The sequence below is a fragment of the Poecilia formosa genome, unplaced genomic scaffold (assembly GCF_000485575.1).
Source record: "Poecilia formosa unplaced genomic scaffold, Poecilia_formosa-5.1.2 Scaffold269, whole genome shotgun sequence".
Classification (NCBI taxonomy): domain Eukaryota; kingdom Metazoa; phylum Chordata; class Actinopteri; order Cyprinodontiformes; family Poeciliidae; genus Poecilia; species Poecilia formosa.
The window spans coordinates 378,893-398,940 of record NW_006800208.1 but is presented as its reverse complement, the minus strand read 5'-3'; the positions used below and the strand labels follow the sequence as shown (position 1 = coordinate 398,940).

Sequence of the window (20,048 nt, the reverse complement as noted above, 5' to 3'; positions counted from 1 at the left end):
GTTTTCTCCCACTCGGAAAAACAGATAATATTCGCTGTGTGCATGGTGAACACAGCATGATGTCACATTGCAAGTCACGGTTTCTTGGAAGCAGTTGATCTAACTGTTTGGTCAGTGTGCATCAGTGTCTTTAAACACAACAGCTACGAATGACTAACCGATGACTGAAAAGAGCTTCGAGGCCAAAGGTTCAACGTATCCCGCATGTGTGAAGCAACAGCACCATCTACAGGCGGAGGATATACAGATCAGAACGTGCAAGAAATAAAAGTCTTCCCATGTGTGCAATTTACTCAGTAAAATAACAGCTGTTCAGTGAAGGTTTATTAGGAAAAAAAATACATGGAGATCAAGGAGGAGAGCGGACGGGTCGGGGAGAAGTTTAAAACAAGAATTAGGTCACAATTGAATATATTCAAAGTTAAAAAAAAAGAGAGAGAGAAAATCTCACGGAGAATCATTAAATCCATTTACAGGATGTGAAATGAGGTCATAGGTTCATTACCATTTCCTATTTTATTAGCAGGTAGTTAGCGTTAGCCTCAATCGCCTCCAGCCACAGAATGAAAGGACGTCTGCGTGCGATGCAAATGTTTGCCTGACAGAAAAGTCTCACGAGAAAATTAAACTACATAGAATACAAAATTTCAGACCTGTGATTAACAAATTTAGGACCTACTTACATTTTCTAAAATGAATTGAAGACCTTTGTTTTAGATACATGAATTTAAGACTTTTTAAGAATATGCTAAACATACGGATCTTGGTGTCTACGACTGTATATTAAATGGCTTACATAAATCTTCATCTGTGATTTCATTAATGAACAAAGAAATAAATCAACAACACAAACATATTTTGCTAATGATCTTGGGCATATCTGCTAATATCTTGAGTTAAAGCACAAGTTTCTTGGGTTGTTCCCATGGAAACTCTTTTCTTCCAAAGTGACCGTAGCAGGCCGTCGCCTGGTAAATCGGCTGCTTTAGTCCCAGCTCTCTGTAAATGACAGGAAACAGCGTCACACGCACAGCTTTTATTTCAGGGCTCATACATGATGGGGCGGGAGGGACTTCACGTACCTCACAATGACTCCAGGTCGGAGGTCAAAGTTCTTCTTCACTATCTGCAGCAGCTCGTCTTCGTCCCTGTCCGACGTGCCGTAGTGGAACACGGTGATGGAGAGCGGGTGACTCACGCCGATGGCGTACGAGATCTGAGAGGAATACCGCCGAAAGCATCACGAGCTGCGTTTCCACTGACCACAGAATTGCACTATTTGGCCTTTCCACAATAAATCTGCTTACTGGGAACATGGCAATTTCGAAATAAACTACTGCATGAACAAACTTATTCAGATGTGATTTTAATCGCGTTTCTTATGTAATGAAAACACTGCAATTGTGACATTGTGTTTTTCGTCATTAGTGGAATATCGACAAGGTTTTGTGCACATCTGTAACTGAAACACAGCTGCTGTTATTGCTTTCCATCCCAGGGTTTCCCCAAGTGTATTACAAGCCTGGCAGGGAAACAGGCTAAGTGTCATTTGTTTATGTTAAACGGGGTTTTTTTACACACCAGAACCACTGACAGTAAAGATGGGGTAAGTCAGGTTTCTCGTTGACGCATCGGGGGAGTGCTCACCAACTGCACCTGCCTGGTGGTCTCGCACTATTATTTCCCAATTTATGATGCCTGCTTGTGCACCTCTGAATTTTTGTAACTTTTACCTTTTTTTTACACAATAACATGGTGGACTGCACTAGGGCACTTACTACCAAACTTGGCGTAGGTTTTCTGGGGGAAACCCTGCGTCCCACTGCATTTACAGTTACCAGGAACGCTGCCTGGGTCTCACCTGAACAAGGGCCCTCTTGCACAGCCCTGCTTTGACCAGAGACTTGGCGACCCAACGGGCCGCGTAGGCACCTGACCGATCCACTTTGGAGTAGTCCTTCCCAGAAAAAGCTCCACCTCCGTGGCCGCCCCACCCTCCGTAGGTGTCCACGATGATTTTACGTCCTGTGAGTCCTGCGTCACCCTGTAGATAACATAACCCCAACAAGTTGTGTTTTAAAAAGAAAAGATCTTTCACACCTGTAGTTGCGTCGATGCCGACCTGTGGGCCTCCCATCAGAAACTTGCCACTCGGCAGCAGGTGGTAGATGGTTTTCTCGTCCAGATACTTGGCAGGAACGACAACTTTCACCACCTTCTCCATCAGGTTGTGTCTGATCTCCTGCAGGGTGATGTCGGGGCTGTGCTGCACGGAGATGACCACAGTGTGGACGCGCAGCGGCTCCAGGGCGCCCTCGCTGTCTCGGTACTCCACCGTAACCTGACAGACCGCGACAGAGACAACGGGGCTGACAAAAACAGAACAAAGACACAAAACGCTGAAGGGTAAGTTTCCACACCTGTGACTTGGAGTCTGGTAGGATCCAAGGACACTCTCCATTAAGAGAAAGCTCCCTCATCCTGTGGTTGAGTTTGTGAGCCAGCAGGAGGGTTAGAGGCATGCACTCCTCCGTCTCATCAGTGGCGTAGCCAAACATCAAGCCCTGGAAATAAAAACCTCATGTGATTAAAGGTGTCCAATGTGTTTTGGTCTGGACTTTAACTAAAACTAACAGATGGATATGCTGTGATTTAAGCCTTCCATTATAGATCTGTTAACATTTCCTCATTTGCTCCTACCTGCTCCTTCCCCAGCTGCATCCACTAACCTGTAATTAGCTCTTCTGGTTCTATTGTCATTGTTTCCTCCATTAACCTCTGCTGTTCCTCACATGCTCCTGTTTTCTTAACGTCTTTTGTTTGTTTGAATACACTTTCATCAAGTTCATTCGCGACTCCAGTCCACGAATGAACTTGATGGTCCTACCACTAATAAGCCTGCCCCAATAAGCGATTAATCTCATAATAAAATCAGATGAGCTCAAAAATGTCCATTCTGATGATTAATACTTTTTGAAGGGGAAAATCTGTTTACAACGACTTCATAACCTGTTTTATTTACGGTTTTGGTTGTCATTTTTATTTGTTTGTGGTTGTCAAGTTTTGTTTGGCAATAAATTTGCATTTACCCATGACAAACGCAAAAAAGCTGGCTGGCTAGCTAGCATGCTAGTAAAGTTCGATTAGCAGCTGGTCAGCGATAGCTTCAACCGCCTTGAGGATACCAGAATGTACGAGATTAAACAGTCCTGCCACAACAAATTTAAGACTTTTAATTTAAGCCAGCTTATTTTTTTTTTTACTAACTGAAGACATTTGAAGGCTTTAATTTTAGATACATGAATGTAAGACTTTTTGAGGATCCTGGGACTCTCTGTATATCAGGTGCATTTACAGTACAAGGTCAGATAATGAACCTGGTCCCCAGCCCCGATGTCCTCCTGATCTCTTCCTTCAAACACACAGTCTGATATCTCCTCAGCCTGTGGCTCCAGGGCCACCAGCACGTTGCAGGTCTTGTAGTCGAAACCTGAGGACAAAAACAAGCAGCACGGTTTTGATCTATTGCCTGATTCTCTGGGGACATACCTGTAAACGTCCACGGACAAGTCAACCATGCGATACCTTTCGACGAGTCATCATAGCCGATCTTCTTGATGGTGTCTCGGACGACGGACTGGAGATCCACAATGGCTTTCGATGTCACTTCTCCAACCAGTAAAATCATGCCAGTCTTTGCCACACACTCTGGAATCAGGATTTCAACACATGATCGGGGGTTCCGCTAATGCTAGCCAGTCTTTTATGTTTCAGCTTTTGTTTAATGTGACAGAGTTTCCAAAGTTAACATTTTTTAATAAGCATATTTAATATCTCTACTGACAGCAGCATTCTACAGGGAATGCACGATATATCGGAATCCACATCGTATCGATTTCATGAGTAAAACTGAGCCAATATTAGCAAACGATGTTTATTTCCGTCCCATTGCTGTTTGTGTTCGTGGAGGCAGTTGGTCATGTGGTGTTTGTTCGGTCATGTGACTGTGATAGTGATGCAGCAAAGGATTATGGGGTGTTTAACTGAAGCACAGAAATAAATTATAGCACAGCTGTGGTTATTTGTGTTAAAAGGGTGGAAAAGTAAATACAAGAGATGAACAGGAGGAGAGATGATTAGAGAACATAATTTATGAGCTCAGTGATGTTCAGACTCACCACAGGCCACCTTAGAGTCCGGGTCCTGACTCAGGTAAGCATCCAGGACGGCGTCGCTGATCTGATCGCACATTTTATCTGCAGAAACAAAAGACATCAAGTTTAAAAAAGAAAACAGGAACAGAAGCGTCTGTAAAACAATCAGACGGCCTCTTTATTAGGAACATTTAGTTCTGGTTGAAAAAACACCGACAGTTATGAATTACTGTAATAAATTAAGTAAATGTATATTATTGTAAGCAAATCATTTGTACTAGAAATTATGTTACTGTAAATGTACATTTTATAAATATTTGTTAAATCATATCTAGTTATGTCAATAATTATTATTTTAAGTATTTTTATCTGAATTATTGCACCATGACAACTTAAACTGCCTCTGTGGTTTGTCAAATAAATCTGATTGGTTAACCTTACACCAACCACTTTACACCATATATTTTGCATAAAGACATTATGAGTCTTTATAGACACTTTTTGCCCACTAGACACTTTTTAATAGGCAAAACTGACAATTAAAATAACTATATTTTTGAGAAATAAGTATGTTCTTCAGAGATAATAAATTATATATTTGTTTAATCATTGAGTCATTAAAGCAATAATTTAATTATTTTTTTTTTTACTTAAAGTTGCAGTATCTAACCGCAGTATGTAAGTTGTAAGTTTATAAAAAAGATATGTACAAATATATAACAGATAATAGATATGTACAAAAAAATAAATAAATAAATAATAGTTGGCACTTTTGGACCTCCATACAAATGTTCTGAACCATTTCCATCCACCTTTCTTTCAAGTCGTAGCGTAAACTAAATGTTTAGTCCGTTTTCGTCTTTAAGCGCCATTGAAATGACTTCAACTTACTAACTGCATGCTTTACCGTTTCAGAACAGCTCGACCGAATCCGCACATGTGCAGACAGTGTGTTCTGCAGCCTTCCTTCGCCATTGTGTGTGTGTATGTGCTCTGTGTCGGTCGGCGGAAGCTTGAGTGAGTACAGTACCGGAGTGTCCTTCCCCCACAGACTCGGACGTGAACAGGAAAGTCTTCCCGCTGCGCTTTCCGCTGCTGGGGTTCATCTCTGCTGAAGAGAAACGGAGGTTTAACGGAGTCCAAACGTGGCGACGCAGAGTAAAAGAAAAAAAGAGAGAGAGATGACTAGTGACTGTAAAAAGCAATGATTAACTAAGTGTGGAGGTTGAAGCTCAGGTTGGTTTTGATAAAAATCAGCCTGATAAAACCTTTCTTCAGCGCTCCTGCGGAAATGAGCTGCTATAAATCATTTCGGTGAAAGTTTTCAGGGCCTTTCCGAACCCTGCAGGCTGATGGCTGAACAACTTCCAGGAATGTTTGTCAGGAAAGGAGCCGCTAGGTGTCGCTGTGGTGTTACATTTTACCATACATTAAGTGGAACCAGAGCACTTCTACGACAGTAAAATACGTGTAATATTACTCACTATGGTATAGACCAGGGGCGCCATTTGTTGCTCTCTGAAGGACTTTGTGCGGTTCTGGCCTCAAATCTGGAATTGAGGAAACATGACCTGCAAGCATAAACAGTTATGGAAAAAATAATAATTTTTACTTTTTTCTCAAAATTAAACTAGTGTCTTTTGATTTTGGAAGATTAAAGTCAAAATTCTGAGACAAATGAATTCTGAAAGAAAACAAATTTTGGAGATTGAAGTCAGAATTCAGTGGCCTTTATCCTCTAGCATAGGTTGATGTAGATCAGAGGCGCCCAAAGTGGCTTTGTTTTTAGTGCTCTGTTGGAAAACCCCAGATTTCAGAATCGAAACAAAAGTGAAAAATCCCAACTGTAGAAAGTCGGTGTTGCCTTTCAGATTACAGACAAACCCTAAACATTACAGTAAATGTTGCTAACAGTTTTATCTAAAGTCTTGAAGGTTTTATTACCCTGCAGTCATTTCAGTATTTTTGCTGACATGCAGGATCCTCAATGTCTGTTAATGTGACTCATGTCCAGATCCGCTTTATCTGAGGAAAAGTTAAACTCACAGAGGAGCTTCTGCTTCTGGTCACTCAGACAGACATTTTTTCAGCTTCATTTATGTAATCTTTGCTTCCCTGTTCGTCTCTGATGAAATAATACACAAATTTCCCAGGTTGTTGTGTTGCAAAACGTGCAAGGAACAAATACAAGAAGAGAGGAAGAAAAACTGCATTCGGCTTAAGATTTTATTCACATTTCAGTTTGTCAATGACTGGAAAGGCTGCTGATTAGAAACGGTTCTTTTAATATGTTTACTGCTGTTGTTTTAAAGGTTTTTGCTAGACTTTAGACCTCTAAGGTATGAGAGAATGTCTTAGTTTAAAAAAAAATCAATAATATTGGGCCAGAAACTGATTAAAGCAGTAAGCTCAAGAGAAATGCAAATAAACATAAAACCTTAAAAAGAAAACAACAAAACTACAGAAGCCCATTTCTGCCATGAAAAAAGAAAGATAGAAAAATCGATCTTAAGGAAATCATAATTACAAGTTTTAAAGTCAGGATTTTTTAGTTTTGAGACTAAAAGTCATAATCTCGACTTTCAAAGTTATTATTCTCTTGATTATGACCGAATCTTATAATTATGACTTTGAAAGTTGAAGACAAGACTTCCAGGTGGGGTTTTCTGTTTCCGTTCATGGCAGAAATGGGCTTCCATACAAAACAGAGCAACAAGTAGAAAGAGACAGAAAATGGTTGAAAACCAGATCCAGAACTATGAAAGGAAATGGATAAATGATAATAATAAAAAAGCTCAGCAACTATAAAGAGGCACAAACTACAAAAAAGTTATGAATTTAACAGGTGTTTGAAATATGCTTTGAGGAAACGTGGTTAAATGACTCCATTAAATAACATTCAGGAGGTTACTGAGTTATTTTGATTTCATGCTTCATAGCACATTACAAAGACGATGACATACAGTTTCATTAAATTATATGCAAGATGTGAAAATGTTTGTGGCAATTTATCTCCACAAATTGTTAAAATAATTCTTAATCACAAAGGAAGTGGATAAAAACACGAGTACCTAATAGTTTGTTTCAAATAAACACATAAAACCACTCTTGAAAAAGAGAGAAAAAATTATTCATACATCTAAAAAAATGAGGTCAAAGATACAAACAACTCAGAAAGTAACTATCATATCATAACTTTACATGACGTGCAGCCGGGTCACAAAGATCAGACAATACATAACTGAGTGTGTAATTTAGTAAAACCTAAAAAGCTTCACTGTGCTCTGCATGAAGCAGATGGTGACTGTGTTTGCTGAAACGACGAGCTGCAGCAGCAGCAGCGGCAGCACAGGATGAGGAAATGAAGTGGAGCAAGAGCGTGACTTCACCTCACCCCCTTTATTGCCTTGCAAATCTGCCTGTGTCGAAAACACACAGCCCTTTGCCCGGACATATCAGCAGAGCGCCGGCCTGGATCTTCTCCAGACAGCTGATGGTATGTAAAAAACAAGAAAAAAAAACACGTAGAAATGCAACTAAGAGATGTGTTGAACAAACTAGTTTCCCCCCCTCCCCATTTAACCACTACAGAACTGTTTTGTTTTTTGGTCTTGTTAATGAATATGCAGCAGCTCGGTTTCTGTGAAGCAGGAAATGAAAGCGCAGCCTCAATGAGGTCAGAGTTGCTCTAATTCTTTGGTGTTGATGGTAAACGGCTCTAAAACCATTGATAGTTTGATTGAGGCAACTGCTGGTTAATGGATAACTGAGCGGAGGCTCAGCCTTTAGCAAGAATTTGTTGAGCACAGGCCGTGTGAGTCATATGAGAGAAAAAGAAGCACCCTGAAGATCCCCTGCTTTTGTTTACCACACAGGTGGGACTGCAGCTGGAGGGCTTTTGTTTGATTTCATCCATATGAAGCTAAGTTTGATCCGTTGGGATTGAGAAATACTATGGTAAGTGTAAGCTTTTTATTTTTTAAACAAAAGTTTACTTTAGGGTTTATTTGAATGGATATTCTTCATATTTTATGAGGGTCCCCGGTTTTCAGCTCGACTCAGTTTACCTTTTTCTTGTGATTTAGAGCTAGTTTACGTCAAACAGGTCCAGTTGAAAATAGGTCAGTCATCAAAGCGCTTCCTGTGTAGAACAGTACCAGGAAGAGAAACTCACGACCGGAGCTCCTCTGTGTGTTTTTGCCTGTGAGACTTTCAGTTTCCGTTAAATGTTTGACCCCAACCAAAACTGAGAATGTCGCCACCATTTGTGTCCCGTGCAGGCAGAAGTGAACCCTCAGCCGGCCGCCACGGCCTCCTCTGGCACGTTCGACCAGGTGCAGAGTCAGGTCAATGAAGTTAAAGTTATACTGAAGGACAACATCAACAAGGTCCTGGAGAGGGGCGACAAAATAGACGACCTCATCGGGAAGACGGACGACCTCCAAGCATCTGTGAGTACGAGTAAAAAATGAGGTGGAAGCTTGAAGCACTTGCGGTATGCTTCACGTACCTTTGAATCTATGCTAACACTAGCTGCGTTTCCATTAAGTTACGTAACTTAAAGTTCCAAAACTACATCTGCTTTATAGAAAGAAATAGATGTAAAACTGTAATGAGAACACATTTTTCGCATCATATGAGTCACATGATCAGCAACCAGATGTTACTACTGGAGAAAACAACAAAGAAAACAACAGGAAGTAGTAGCAGGAGGATGGATTGTCTTTGGTTCTTTCGTATGATGTGCGGCATTGTACAACTCATAAAAGGTTGTGTCATTCCAACGTGTTGAATCCATTGCTCTTCTGAAAAATAACCCACTACAATTTCCCCAAAACGCCGCATACGTAGCCTCTCCCAAGTAGGCAGAGCTTGTTTCTCCAACACCTGAATAACACGCCATCATCTCCTCTGATGTCTGTAGATGATGAATGTTGGTGCCACGACTAAATTATGAACATATTTCATTTAACTGTTTGCATTCATCACTTCCATGACTTTTAATGACTTGTCGCGTGAACAAGCTCATTCACATGTGATTTTGATTACATTTCTCATTTAATGGAAACACCACAATCACAAAATCATGGGGTTTTTTTCACATTAGCAGAATATAGACAAAGATTTTTTTACACATTTGTTATGGAAATGTCTGTCACTGCCAGTCTTCCATAAAGTTTTGACAGGCGAAGAACCAAGGCAACAGTACAGTAGCACAATACAACACAGTCTTAAGACAAAATCAGTCTTCATGATGTAATGGTCACTATGGATACTGATTAACCAGCGAATGGACCTCGATCACTTGTGAGACAATCACTGCACTCAGGCGATCTCTAGTCCACTCATTGTGAGACGACCAGCACCATTTGACTGGACCTCTGTTGAATTGGGTCGGTCACTTTAAACATTCACTCAATCACTTATTTTATGGTGCATATTTTTATTTGTCATGATTTTATAGAAATCAGTTTTCACTTTGTTATTATCATGGTAAATATGATATAGAACATAGTTTAAAAATAAACTAAGTAATAAAACTTAGGATAGCAGAGGATAAGTGATGCAGTAAAAAACAGCATTATGCAGATTATCCTGTAGAAAAAAAATTAATCTAATGCTCAATTATCAATCCGCACACATTGTACTAAATTTATAAATGCATACATTATGTATTGTACTTTTTACCTGAATGTTTTTACTAGAGCGTTTTCTCTTGAAAAGATTGTATCCACTAACAGCTTAGCATCCGCAGATCAAGTTACATTTCTATACAAATTAGCCTGGGTGTACTAGGGAAGTTTTAAATCTGTTCCTACATTGTCACCTAAAAATCGCAGACATACAAGGACAGCTGTATTCAAATTGTTTAACTTCCCCTTAAAAAAACAGTAACATAATTGATGTGTTTTAATATTCTTTGACATAAAAATGAAAACTTTTGATTTTTTGTAGATTGGAACGCCGTCAACTTAATGTCATGTTCATCTGAGGGGTTTAATTATTTCTTTTTTCTTTTTTTTTTACCAAAATATTCTTATGCCAAAGAGGGACGATTATTGTATTAAACACATAAAAGCAATGTTTTACAACAAGAGGCCTTCCTGAACAAGAACACTGAGAAAAAAAAGAAAGAAAACATACAAGCATGGTGATGGCAGCATCATGTTGTGGAGTTGTTTCTATGTCAGTGGTTCTGACCTCAAATCCAAGGCTAAGTTTTTGACAGTTGGGTGTTTCCATAGTGACATAATGATTCCAAGGATAAATTATGATGATGAATTATTGGCTTGTAAAATAACACTGGAATTTGTTTCCAGTTTTTGAATTGTTGTAAATTTACCAAAACTAAAGATAACATGAATCTCGATCCAACGGGGACAGAATGGATTGCTGATTTTGCCAAAAGTTTCTTCATTTGGTCTGTTTTGATATAAAGTCAGTTACAAACATCGGCACTGTTCACATCTTCACATGGAACAAGTGTGTGTTGAATATGCACCCAAAGTAAAGTGAGCTTCGCTCCGTGATGAGATTCATGTTTGGTCGGGTTTTCGACTGAGAATCAAATTTAAAGGGACAACCTAAAAACCCTGTATGTTTACTTCACTCATTTTATCAGCAAAAAGCCCAGAGATGGAAAAAAAAAACCCTGAGTTCAGCTACAACCAATCAGCAGAGAAGAAATGCTTAGCTCAAAAAATGATTAAACAGATGAGATATGATAATATGTTCAGAAGTAACAAGTTATATATGTACTTCCTGTGATAAAAGGCGACTCATCAGTGCATGCAGACACTTAAGTGTAGTCAATGCACAGTTCTGTACTGCTAGCAGATTTCCTTTAAGGGAAATCATACTTTACCTCACTTCTCTGCTCATGGCAATAAAGTTGCTACCAATGTAATCAGACGTCAGATATTCACCAAATCTTATAAGATTGAAGGTACAGCTTTGACTATCCTGTCAAATTTTAATGTGTAGATATTTTTTACTAATACAAGGATCAGATTAATCTGTATTTGCTTTACGAGAGACAGAGAGATAGCTCACACGTTATGGTGACCCGGAAGTGAGCCACAAAATTTATGCAAAGCATCGAGGGTTGTTGGAGTAAGGTGGAAGTTCTTTTCATACACTTTTACATTATTATACCCTCTATTTTACAGGGTGTTCTAGAGGTAAAACATTGTAATCATAGTGATTATTTCGACCGTCGGAAAACAGACGTGTCACATGTTGGCTGCAGAAATATACATCGGCCCGATGTGAGCACTTTAAACTGTAAAACAAAGATACATTTTAAGTTATTTAACCAAAAGAGAGTCGATTCCAGCATCATAAATTGCCAATTTAGAATCCCACATAACAGTATTTTTTGAACAGTAATAGTATACCATACTTTCTCTACAACACCGTCATTAGGACCAATGCAGATAGAAAAAAAAAATAAAAGGAGTAAGTCTCCACAAAAAAACTTAGAAATTTTGAGATTAATCTCAGAAATGAATTAGCTTTTTCTACAGAATTCTTGAAATTCTTTGCTGGAAATGTAATCCCTAATACGCCATCATACTTACCTGTATTTTAATGTAATAAAATACAGGCGATAATCTAACATTATCCCCAACAGTGACCGTACAACAGTGCTGTCTGTGTTATTTTCATAGAAACAGTCAGAATGTAAACAAAGCAGTTTATTATTGGCCCAATATGACGAGCGGTCATGTTTAAAATGGAGGCTGGTGAGAAAGCACCAAACTCTTACAGGAGGAATTCAAATTTCATTCAGTTCCACTCCCAAACTAAACATTCGGACTTCCTCCAATGCAGCAGAAACCATTGTGTCGTCTTGTGAATGTTATTGTTTCCTTTGGCACACAGTGGTAGCCTATCAGAAAGCTGCGTTTCCTTTATTCACTGAAAATAAATGCATGCCCAAATTATCATTTTTAGAAATTTAGAGTTGCTGTGGAAAATCACATCAAATTAACCAAGGAGAAAAAGCATTTTACTGATTCCAACCCAAATGAACCAGTTATCCAACAGAACTTAATCTTAGTAAAACAGAGGAGTCCAAACGTTTTGCAAGGTGGATCAAAAATCTCATATTAAATGTACAAAAGGGCCACAAAAATTGTATTTATTTATTTTTTACCTTAAATCAATGAAACAAGCAATACTTTTAGTAAAATGAACAAAATAGACTCAAAGAAATTGGATCTCTAAATTATATGGATCTACAAATGGGAAGTTTTCAGGTTGATGGTTTTCTGTCTTTCTTCAAAAAGTTTTGGTCCAGTCTGATGAATTGATGCACCAAGTAAAAGTTGCTAAATGTTTGTGGACTTGCTTCCTATTCAATTAAATCGAACCCAAAAAGTCCGCAAAGTACAAGAAAAAATACTTACGACCTACCTAAAATTCAGAAGATTTTAATATATCGGCATTGGGGCTAATTTGTATCATTCTTGTTGTCTGGGGCCACACAAAATCATTCCATGGTCCACAAATGGCCCTTGGCCTACACTTTGGACACCACTGCTACAAGCATTTGAGGAGCTAACGTGACAAACTCTTCAAACTATACAGACAGAAGCAAACTTGTCCTGTAGTATAAATCCATTAGCCTCCTTCATTCGTGTACACATGCAGTAAACTGTCATGCAGTTATTTTGAAACAGAAGTATTATGATGGTACTTACGTATTTCACAATAAGAAGCCTCAAAAACAGGTGGAGTATAGTTACCGGATGAAGCCGTCTTTAAGGCCAACAGCAAGTTTCAGCAAGTCGGAGCGAGGTAGCAAGGACATATTAGCAGCTGGCAAAAAGTAGCTAAAAAGTAAATATAAGAGATTAAATAATTAAATAGTTTGTCCTGCCACGACAAAATTCAAGACCCGCAGGACGGCGCAGTGGCGCGTGCGGCCCCTGTGGGACGGACGGGCCTGTTGACTTTCGCCGCATGTCTTATAACCCACTTTCCGACTATTTCACTGTCAAATGGAGGCCAATGGTGCCAAAAAAGTCCTGTGATTAACGAATTTAATGTCAACTTTTATTTATGAACATAGGACATTTTAAGACTCTAATTTCGGATAAAAAAAGAAATACTTTTTAAGGATGTGCAGACACACTGCTAACACATTTCATCTGACTGGAAATGCTAAACATTTTTGAAGTTGTCCTACTTAAAACTTTGCAGGAACCTAAAGATTAGGGTGATTGCAAAAGAGGCTGTTTCAACCTCAAAAAAAAGGTAGAGGACATCCCCAAAATATCCGTAGAAAGATGAAAGAAAGAAAAAAACACCTTGTGTTGGTCTATCACAAAAAAAGATCTAAGAAAACATCTATAAGTTTGTGGTTGTAACATTAGAAAACACAAAAAAAGTCCAAGTATATACTTTCTCAAACCCTGACAATGTCCTTCCTTCACAACAGCTTCGTTATAATTTTCTCTTTTGCTTTTTCAGGCCGACTCCTTCCAGAGAACGTCGACGCGGGTCGCCCGGAAGTACTGGTGGAAGAACATTAAAATGATGATCATAATCGGTGTGATTGTGCTGATCGTCGTGATACTCATAATTCTTGCTGCCACTGGTGTCATTTAACCTTTGACCCTGACCCCCCCTCCCCCTGAAGCGGAGGAGATCACCACCACACAACTAATTTGCACACATAAAACGTTGTTTTATATCTCACAGATGCGTATGTAAATTTAAATTTAAACAGCGCATGACAATCCATTAAGGTCTCTATGATGATGTAAAGTTGGGGGAAAAAAAAAAAAGAGATTAAATATAATAATTAAGTTTTCTGGCATGAAACCATGACACTCCAGATGAACGCAAAACCAATTTGATTCATGTTCTTCAACAAACACAGACGAGAGCTTTTGTTTGGTTGTTGTTTTTTTTTTTTCTTTTTATTATTATTTTGATCATTTTAATGTCCGATACATCACGTGTATATAATGAACGTTTATGGATGTCAAACTCTGTAAGAATATTTGTATTATATGACTGATGAACACCATAAAGTAGGTAAAACTGTGATCTCGTCTCTTTGCTGCCGTCTCTACAAGCGTTGGTCGGGACGACGTGAAGCAGCGAGAACTTCAAACACAAACCAAGAAAGAACAAGGACGTGAGAAAACCCTGAAGCGATCTAAACGAACGCAAAAACAAAACAAAACAAAAAAAAAACAAAACAAAAAGGACACTGAAATACTTGGGTAAATACAGGAAAAATGTACGGTGGGTTCAAAGCAGTCTTCGTTTTGCTTTCATAAACTAGCCATGTCTTTAGCTGGATCGTCTCTGTGGCCGACGCTTTCGCCGCCGAAGCCTGCGGGAAACAAACAGGAACAAGTCAGAGTGGATGAGCGACAAGTCTTCAGCTACTAAAGAAAGACAGGAATCCCCTGTTTTTAATCGGCCTACGTGATAAAAGCAATTATTTTTAACAGATTTACAGCTTTAAAATGTGTATAAATTAAACTAGGGATCCTGACGAAGAAGTCAAAATACTAAATGGGAAAAAAAATTAAATAAAAATATGTTCAGATCGGTCAAAAGATACACATTATGGTGAGAGCATTACATGCAAATTTCTGGAATTGTGACATTTTGATTGAGTTTATGTGTGTGTGTGTGTGTGTGTGTGTGTGTTTTATCAATGGATATAAGAAGAAAATATGTTACAGGAAAAATTAACAAAAAAGAGGAGTCTTTTCCATCGCTGTCAGTAAAACAAAAACAAGAACAATACATTTACACAAATTAAAAGCACTTTATCCCCCAACACAGTAGAGTCCAAACCAGGTTTAAGCTCATGGACTACTTTAGCTAAATAAAGAAACAAGCATTTTTTAAGAGAATACATATGTTAACATTAGGAACTGGAAAATCCAGAGAATGACGAATGTATCCTTTAGGAAAGCAAATCGTTATTTATTCATACGTTATCAATCGTTACTTGTGGGGGAGTAAGGGCCTGTGAAAAAACCACAATTACATGTGTAGATTTTTAACTTCTTACATTACAAAAGACAGTCGCAGAAAAAAATATATATAGATATATATTTATAAAAATAAATAAAGGAAACAAATGGAAAGAAAGATGACAAAGCTGGACGTGTCCCTTAATTTTTTTTTTTTTTTTTTTTTTAGATTAGAAATGCGGATACAGGATGTTGTAAGACCATACCAAACGGCAGCATTCGAGAGCGTATGCTTCTCATACCCGGTCCGCATTGAGCGGGCCCTGAGAGTATCTGGGAGTCAGCTCATGGCCTGCAAGGAAGCTCCGCTGGCAGGTACAAACAAGGTATGTCAGAGTTAGGACACAACACACTCTTTCTTTTTTTTTTTTCCTTTTTCTGTTTTCCTTTTGCACATCCTTAACTTTGGCATCCATTTACTGTAGTAGCAGTAGTTTACCTGTTAACTTTACAGTTTAAAACGAAGAAAAACAAAATCAACAACAACAACAACAAAGAGAAGGTTGCAAAAATAAAAAAAAAAGAGGCAGCGGAAGATTCGGCTGCTCTTTAATAATTGTCACAAGAGCGTTTTACGTTACCACTACTGTAAAGCACTTAAGAAGAAAACCAGAAAGAACAAAAAAATTACACAAATATTACAAAAACACCAAAGTTTTCTTTTTAAAAAAAAAAAAAAAAACTAATTGAAGTTTTTTTTTTTACAGTGCTTAGTATGCAGTTGGTGGTACGTACCTACTTGGAGGTGGAGGGTTTGTCCCTTTAATACGGTTTGTAACTGTTGGTGTGACCACCACGCCGTGGTGACTTCCCATATCCACCAGACTGATCTGCAACAGCCACAAACCGTGTCACACTGCGTTGCCTTGGCAACGGCAATACATGCGTCTGTATATCCTCAAATACTCACTGTTGTAGTCAGTATATCCATAATAATTGTTGTAACCAGAGTAATCATAGCCTCCATAGCCACCATATCCTTGATTACCATAACCATAATTTCCATAATTCCCATATCCCTGATTCCAGTAGTTACCATAACCCTGGTTCCAGCTTTGGTTGGGACCTGCAGACAAACAACACAGACTACAATGTATTAATATAAAATCATCTACATGTTTTTTTTTTTGTTTGTTTTTTTTTTGCCTGCCAAACTTCAAATATTAACTTTATTTTAGCAACAACTAAAACAGATAATAAAAGTTTTTATTTTTGCTGTGGCTCTGCTGAAATTCTGTTTCAACCACATCATTTGACAATTTAAGTGTAAAAAAAAGAAGATTTATATTACAAAGCATGACATTCAGAATAGTATAAATAGGAATAATAGGTGCTGTCACTGGTGCATTTAAGCAATTATTCCGTTCTCATGACAGCAAATTCTGCCGGACAATACATTTCCCCAGAAATTATCGTGATAATCAACAACATTGTTGCTTTGAGAACATGTTCAAGTAAAATGCCGTTAATGGCAAAAATTATGCAGGTTCGCCCTCTTAACAACTAATAAGCTTTAATTTTGCTCCGAACATTTAGCAATGGAACATCTTAAATTTCAAAAATAAGACAAAACACTTAAAGACAATAAATTAAAAAAAAAAAGAAAAGAAAAACCACACGGAACCAAAACCATAAAATAAAACGGACTATGGAACCTCTGTAAAAAAAAGTTTCTCTTCAAAAATGATTAACTATGAGATTAGTTCTCATAAATCTGTTTTGGGTCATGTGCTGCTTTTCTGCTCCATTCCCTGAACTGACCACCAGGTGGAGCTGGAGGTCTGCCGTGAGAAACTCACCCCCTCCTCTCCCTCTAGACCTGGACGAGTATCCTCCTCTGCCTCCCCAGTACTGCTGCTGCTGGTACTGCTCCTTGGACACGGCCACCTTCACCTCACACTGAGGGAGCCAATCACACTCGTTTATTGTACCTTTTAAAGACGCTGCTACACAGGTATTTATGGAGCTACAAGGAAAAAAGAAAAGAAAAAAAAAGACAGATGGAACCTTGCTGAGCCCGATATTGTGGTACTTTTTCTCCATGATCATCTTCACTGGTTCCTCCTCCTTGAAGGTGATGAAGCAGAAGCCCCGCCGCTTGTTCGTTTTGGTCTCCATGGGAAGCTCGATGGACTCCACCTGATTATTTTACAGCACGGACATGGCATTCAGTGGGCTTAAGAAAAATAACATGGGGACATTTGTAATTTAGGAAACCACAAACCTCTCCAAAGGCACCGAAATACTCTCTGACTTTCTCTTCGGGCGTGTCTGGGGACAGCCCGCCTACAAAGATCTTCTTCACAGGCTCCTTGCTCTTCATGGCCTTTGCTTTTTTGGGATCAATCACTTTCCCGTTGAGTTTGTGTTCCTTCTGTGAAGCGACCTTCATGGAAAGAAAGCAAATAGAGCAACAGAGAAGAAATAGAGCATTTAAAGGCATGTTTAACATATGAACCACTTTAAGAAAACACCAAATACATTAGACTAATATTATAGCAGAACTGTGGCTGTAGTATCAGAAAAAAATAAATACAAAGAAAATAAATGCAACAAAAAAAAGCGCTAAATGAAAAATGAGCTCCAGTAATGTGTCCTCCACTGCAAAGAAGGTATAAAAACATCTTAAGACATTTCCATTGTGAAATATTTCAAATACATGACTTTGCTGATTAGGTTTTTGTTCAGGTAAAAATTAATACCGGATGTGATGCGCTACACCCAAACATTAAATCTCATTAACACCAACAGTAAGTCCAAACTAGGCCTCATAGAAGTAAAGTGTAAAAAAAAGAAAAATTAATATTCAGCTTTACAAATTTAACATGTACAAAAGAATTTCTAGAAAAGCGCAGCCTCCGGCAGCAAATGGATACCTTTTCAACGCTTTCTGGATTTTTAAAGAGCACAAAGCCGAAGCCCCGTGAGCGCCCGGTCATAGGGTCCAGCTTTAACGTGCAGTCCACCACCTCCCCAAACTTTGTGAAGTAATCCTTCAGGTCCTTCTTGGTCGTGTCCCAGCTGAGCCCTCCAACAAACATCTTCCTGTTAACAGAACAGTTCACTTCCTTTAGTGCTGCACTGTTTACTGTACCTCAATTGTAATTACATTAATAATAATGTAATTGCGAAAGGCAAAGTGGATAGTAATGCAATAAATATGGTTGTAGCAATGTGACGTTGTAATGTCATAAAATCCTAGTTTGTATATTGTAAAAATAATAATTTTCTTCTGGCAAATTTGACTGACTGATTTAACTTTGACTGATTTTCCTATCACACATATTCTTAAGGAGCAAAACAAGTCCACCCATGCACCGTGAAGACAAACTGTTGTATGTAAAGCTGTACAAAACACTAGTTTTTGGATTTTATTACAAACACAGACACTTTGTTTTTTCTCCAGACATGCTTAGGTGCCAGCAGAAAAAAAGTTGGTCATTAGGAATCCGAATAGGTGACAAACTATGACATACTGCTCAACTAGATTAACATATTATAAACAGTAAATATGAGTCGAGTGACCGTAAACATACCCTTCATCCTCCTCATTTTTACTAGCATCAATCTTCGATCCGTCGGCCTCTCCTCCCATCAGGCCACAGTCCCCAGAGGCGGACATGGGATCGTCACAGTTGCCCTCCCCATCCTCCTCCATTCTCATCATGCTCGGGTCTTCGCTGAATTCATAATCTTCCGACATGTCTCGAGTTTATCAGCACCTGCTTCCAACGAAAGTGGCTCCAGAAAGGGACACAAAACAATACAATGCGAGAAGGAGCTAAGCTAACGGTAAAGCTGACAGCTAGAGGCTAGACAGGCAATTTATCATCAAGTGTGCTTACAGAAAAAAGCTGGTCCCTATCAGGCGTTCAAAATCGGCTTGAAAAAATCTATTGCAATCTAAAGTAAAATAAACGGATTGCGTTTCAGAAGGAAAGAGACAGAGTTTCTATAAATTTAAGGGTTAATTTCTGAGCGTCGTTTTGTTTTCATCGCAGTAACTCCTTCTTCTGCGCTTTCCAAACACGTCAGTAAACAAAGTGAAATGTTGAACAGCGCCATCTATCATTTTGGAGTGTTTAACGGAAACACTCCGTTGAACAGTTTAATTATTGAATACAATTAGTAACATATATATATATATATATATATATATATATATATATATATATATATATATATATATATATCAGAAAGAAATCAGCTGTCTTTCTATAAACAAATACAGTAAATAAATGTGAGAATAAATAAAGAAGAGAGTTACAAACTCTGAGTCTTATGTTGATTAGCATATCTATTTGAAAGATTATCTAACAATAATAATAATAAATGATGTCAAATATAACTGTTTCATCATTACAATGATAATGTATAAGCATAGGGTGCACTTCTAGTCGGACTACAAACGAGACGTCATAGTGCCCGTCATATTGTGCGTTCCAGTTTGGTGAAGAGAAGCCCAAAGAAGTTTACTTTTTGTGTATTTCAGTGGATAATTTTGTATACAGTATTACATGCTCATTGTAGTGTTAAAAACACAGTTAATTGACAAACACAACAAAACACTTGAGCTAGTTTTAACCTTAAATAATACAAACGCACATAAATATATTAGGGGTTACTACCAAGTTATTTAACTTTATTTTTTGTGTTAAAATATTGCTGAAAGGGTGGTAGTAACGTTTTATTATTTTTCTAAAAATAAAAATAGCATAGCTAAATGTCGCTTTCCGTCAGCTGTAAGCGGGAAATCATGATTATTAACAGGAATAAATACTTGAAAACATAACCCTGTGTATTTAATCTATATTATATTTCACTAGACAGACAGACAGACAGACAGACAGATAGATAGTTTACAAAATACCACTCACAATATGGCGTC

At 38.3% G+C, this 20,048-nt stretch overlaps 3 protein-coding genes across 8 annotated transcripts; 1 reads left to right on the top strand and 2 right to left on the bottom strand.

The window, feature by feature from the left end:
* Positions 1-276: 276 nt before the first annotated feature.
* On the bottom strand, positions 277-5,594 carry mat2al (methionine adenosyltransferase II, alpha-like). 2 transcript variants are annotated; one of them, XM_007570818.2, is made up of 10 exons: positions 5,423-5,594; positions 5,185-5,262; positions 4,179-4,256; positions 3,586-3,708; positions 3,378-3,490; positions 2,421-2,564; positions 2,123-2,341; positions 1,862-2,044; positions 1,083-1,216; positions 277-999 (listed from the first exon to the last, which is right to left on the bottom strand). In XM_007570818.2, the coding sequence occupies exons 2-10, from the start codon at positions 5,258-5,260 to the stop codon at positions 897-899; spliced, it is 1,173 nt and encodes a 390-aa protein (XP_007570880.1). In that variant the 5' UTR covers positions 5,261-5,262; positions 5,423-5,594; the 3' UTR covers positions 277-896. The 2 variants fall into 2 exon arrangements, with proteins under 2 accessions (XP_007570880.1, XP_016536580.1); XM_016681094.1 differs by having other exon boundaries at positions 5,185-5,593.
* On the top strand, positions 5,045-14,342 carry LOC103151013 (vesicle-associated membrane protein 8). The gene is made up of 4 exons (XM_016681096.1): positions 5,045-5,171; positions 7,452-7,650; positions 8,435-8,605; positions 13,632-14,342. Exons 2-4 carry the CDS (start codon positions 7,516-7,518, stop codon positions 13,767-13,769), a joined length of 444 nt encoding a protein of 147 aa, XP_016536582.1. The 5' UTR covers positions 5,045-5,171; positions 7,452-7,515; the 3' UTR covers positions 13,770-14,342.
* hnrnpd (heterogeneous nuclear ribonucleoprotein D) lies at positions 14,078-19,193 on the bottom strand. 5 transcript variants are annotated; one of them, XR_001664597.1, is made up of 9 exons: positions 18,697-19,192; positions 18,037-18,205; positions 17,385-17,546; positions 17,168-17,299; positions 16,960-17,059; positions 16,071-16,226; positions 15,896-15,990; positions 15,367-15,468; positions 14,078-14,505 (listed from the first exon to the last, which is right to left on the bottom strand). XR_001664597.1 is itself a non-coding variant. In XM_007570823.2 (8 exons), exons 1-7 carry the CDS (start codon positions 18,861-18,863, stop codon positions 15,923-15,925), a joined length of 954 nt encoding a protein of 317 aa, XP_007570885.1. In that variant the 5' UTR covers positions 18,864-19,193; the 3' UTR covers positions 14,078-14,505; positions 15,900-15,922. The 5 variants fall into 5 exon arrangements, 4 of the variants coding, with proteins under 4 accessions (XP_007570885.1, XP_007570881.1, XP_007570884.1 ...); XM_007570823.2 differs by lacking the exon at positions 15,367-15,468 and having other exon boundaries at positions 15,900-15,990; positions 18,697-19,193; XM_007570819.2 differs by lacking the exon at positions 15,367-15,468.
* Positions 19,194-20,048: the final 855 nt, after the last annotated feature.

Excerpts from the sequence above, each read along its gene's own strand:
- hnrnpd (XM_007570823.2), bottom strand. The coding sequence starts at position 18,863 with ATGTCGGAAGATTATGAATTCAGCGAAGACCCGAGCATGATGAGAATG. Across the intron at positions 17,300-17,384 it reads ATTTCGGTGCCTTTGGAGAG|GTGGAGTCCATCGAGCTTCC; the intron begins GTTTGTGGTTTC and ends TAAAATAATCAG. Across the intron at positions 17,060-17,167 it reads ACAATATCGGGCTCAGCAAG|TGTGAGGTGAAGGTGGCCGT; the intron begins GTTCCATCTGTC and ends TGGCTCCCTCAG.
- LOC103151013 (XM_016681096.1), top strand. The coding sequence starts at position 7,516 with ATGAAGTGGAGCAAGAGCGTGACTTCACCTCACCCCCTTTATTGCCTT. Across the intron at positions 7,651-8,434 it reads TCTTCTCCAGACAGCTGATG|GCAGAAGTGAACCCTCAGCC; the intron begins GTATGTAAAAAA and ends TGTCCCGTGCAG. Across the intron at positions 8,606-13,631 it reads CGGACGACCTCCAAGCATCT|GCCGACTCCTTCCAGAGAAC; the intron begins GTGAGTACGAGT and ends TTGCTTTTTCAG.
- mat2al (XM_007570818.2), bottom strand. The coding sequence starts at position 5,260 with ATGAACCCCAGCAGCGGAAAGCGCAGCGGGAAGACTTTCCTGTTCACG. Across the intron at positions 3,709-4,178 it reads GGACTCTAAGGTGGCCTGTG|AGTGTGTGGCAAAGACTGGC; the intron begins GTGAGTCTGAAC and ends TCCTGATTCCAG. Across the intron at positions 3,491-3,585 it reads CTATGATGACTCGTCGAAAG|GTTTCGACTACAAGACCTGC; the intron begins GTATCGCATGGT and ends TTTTGTCCTCAG.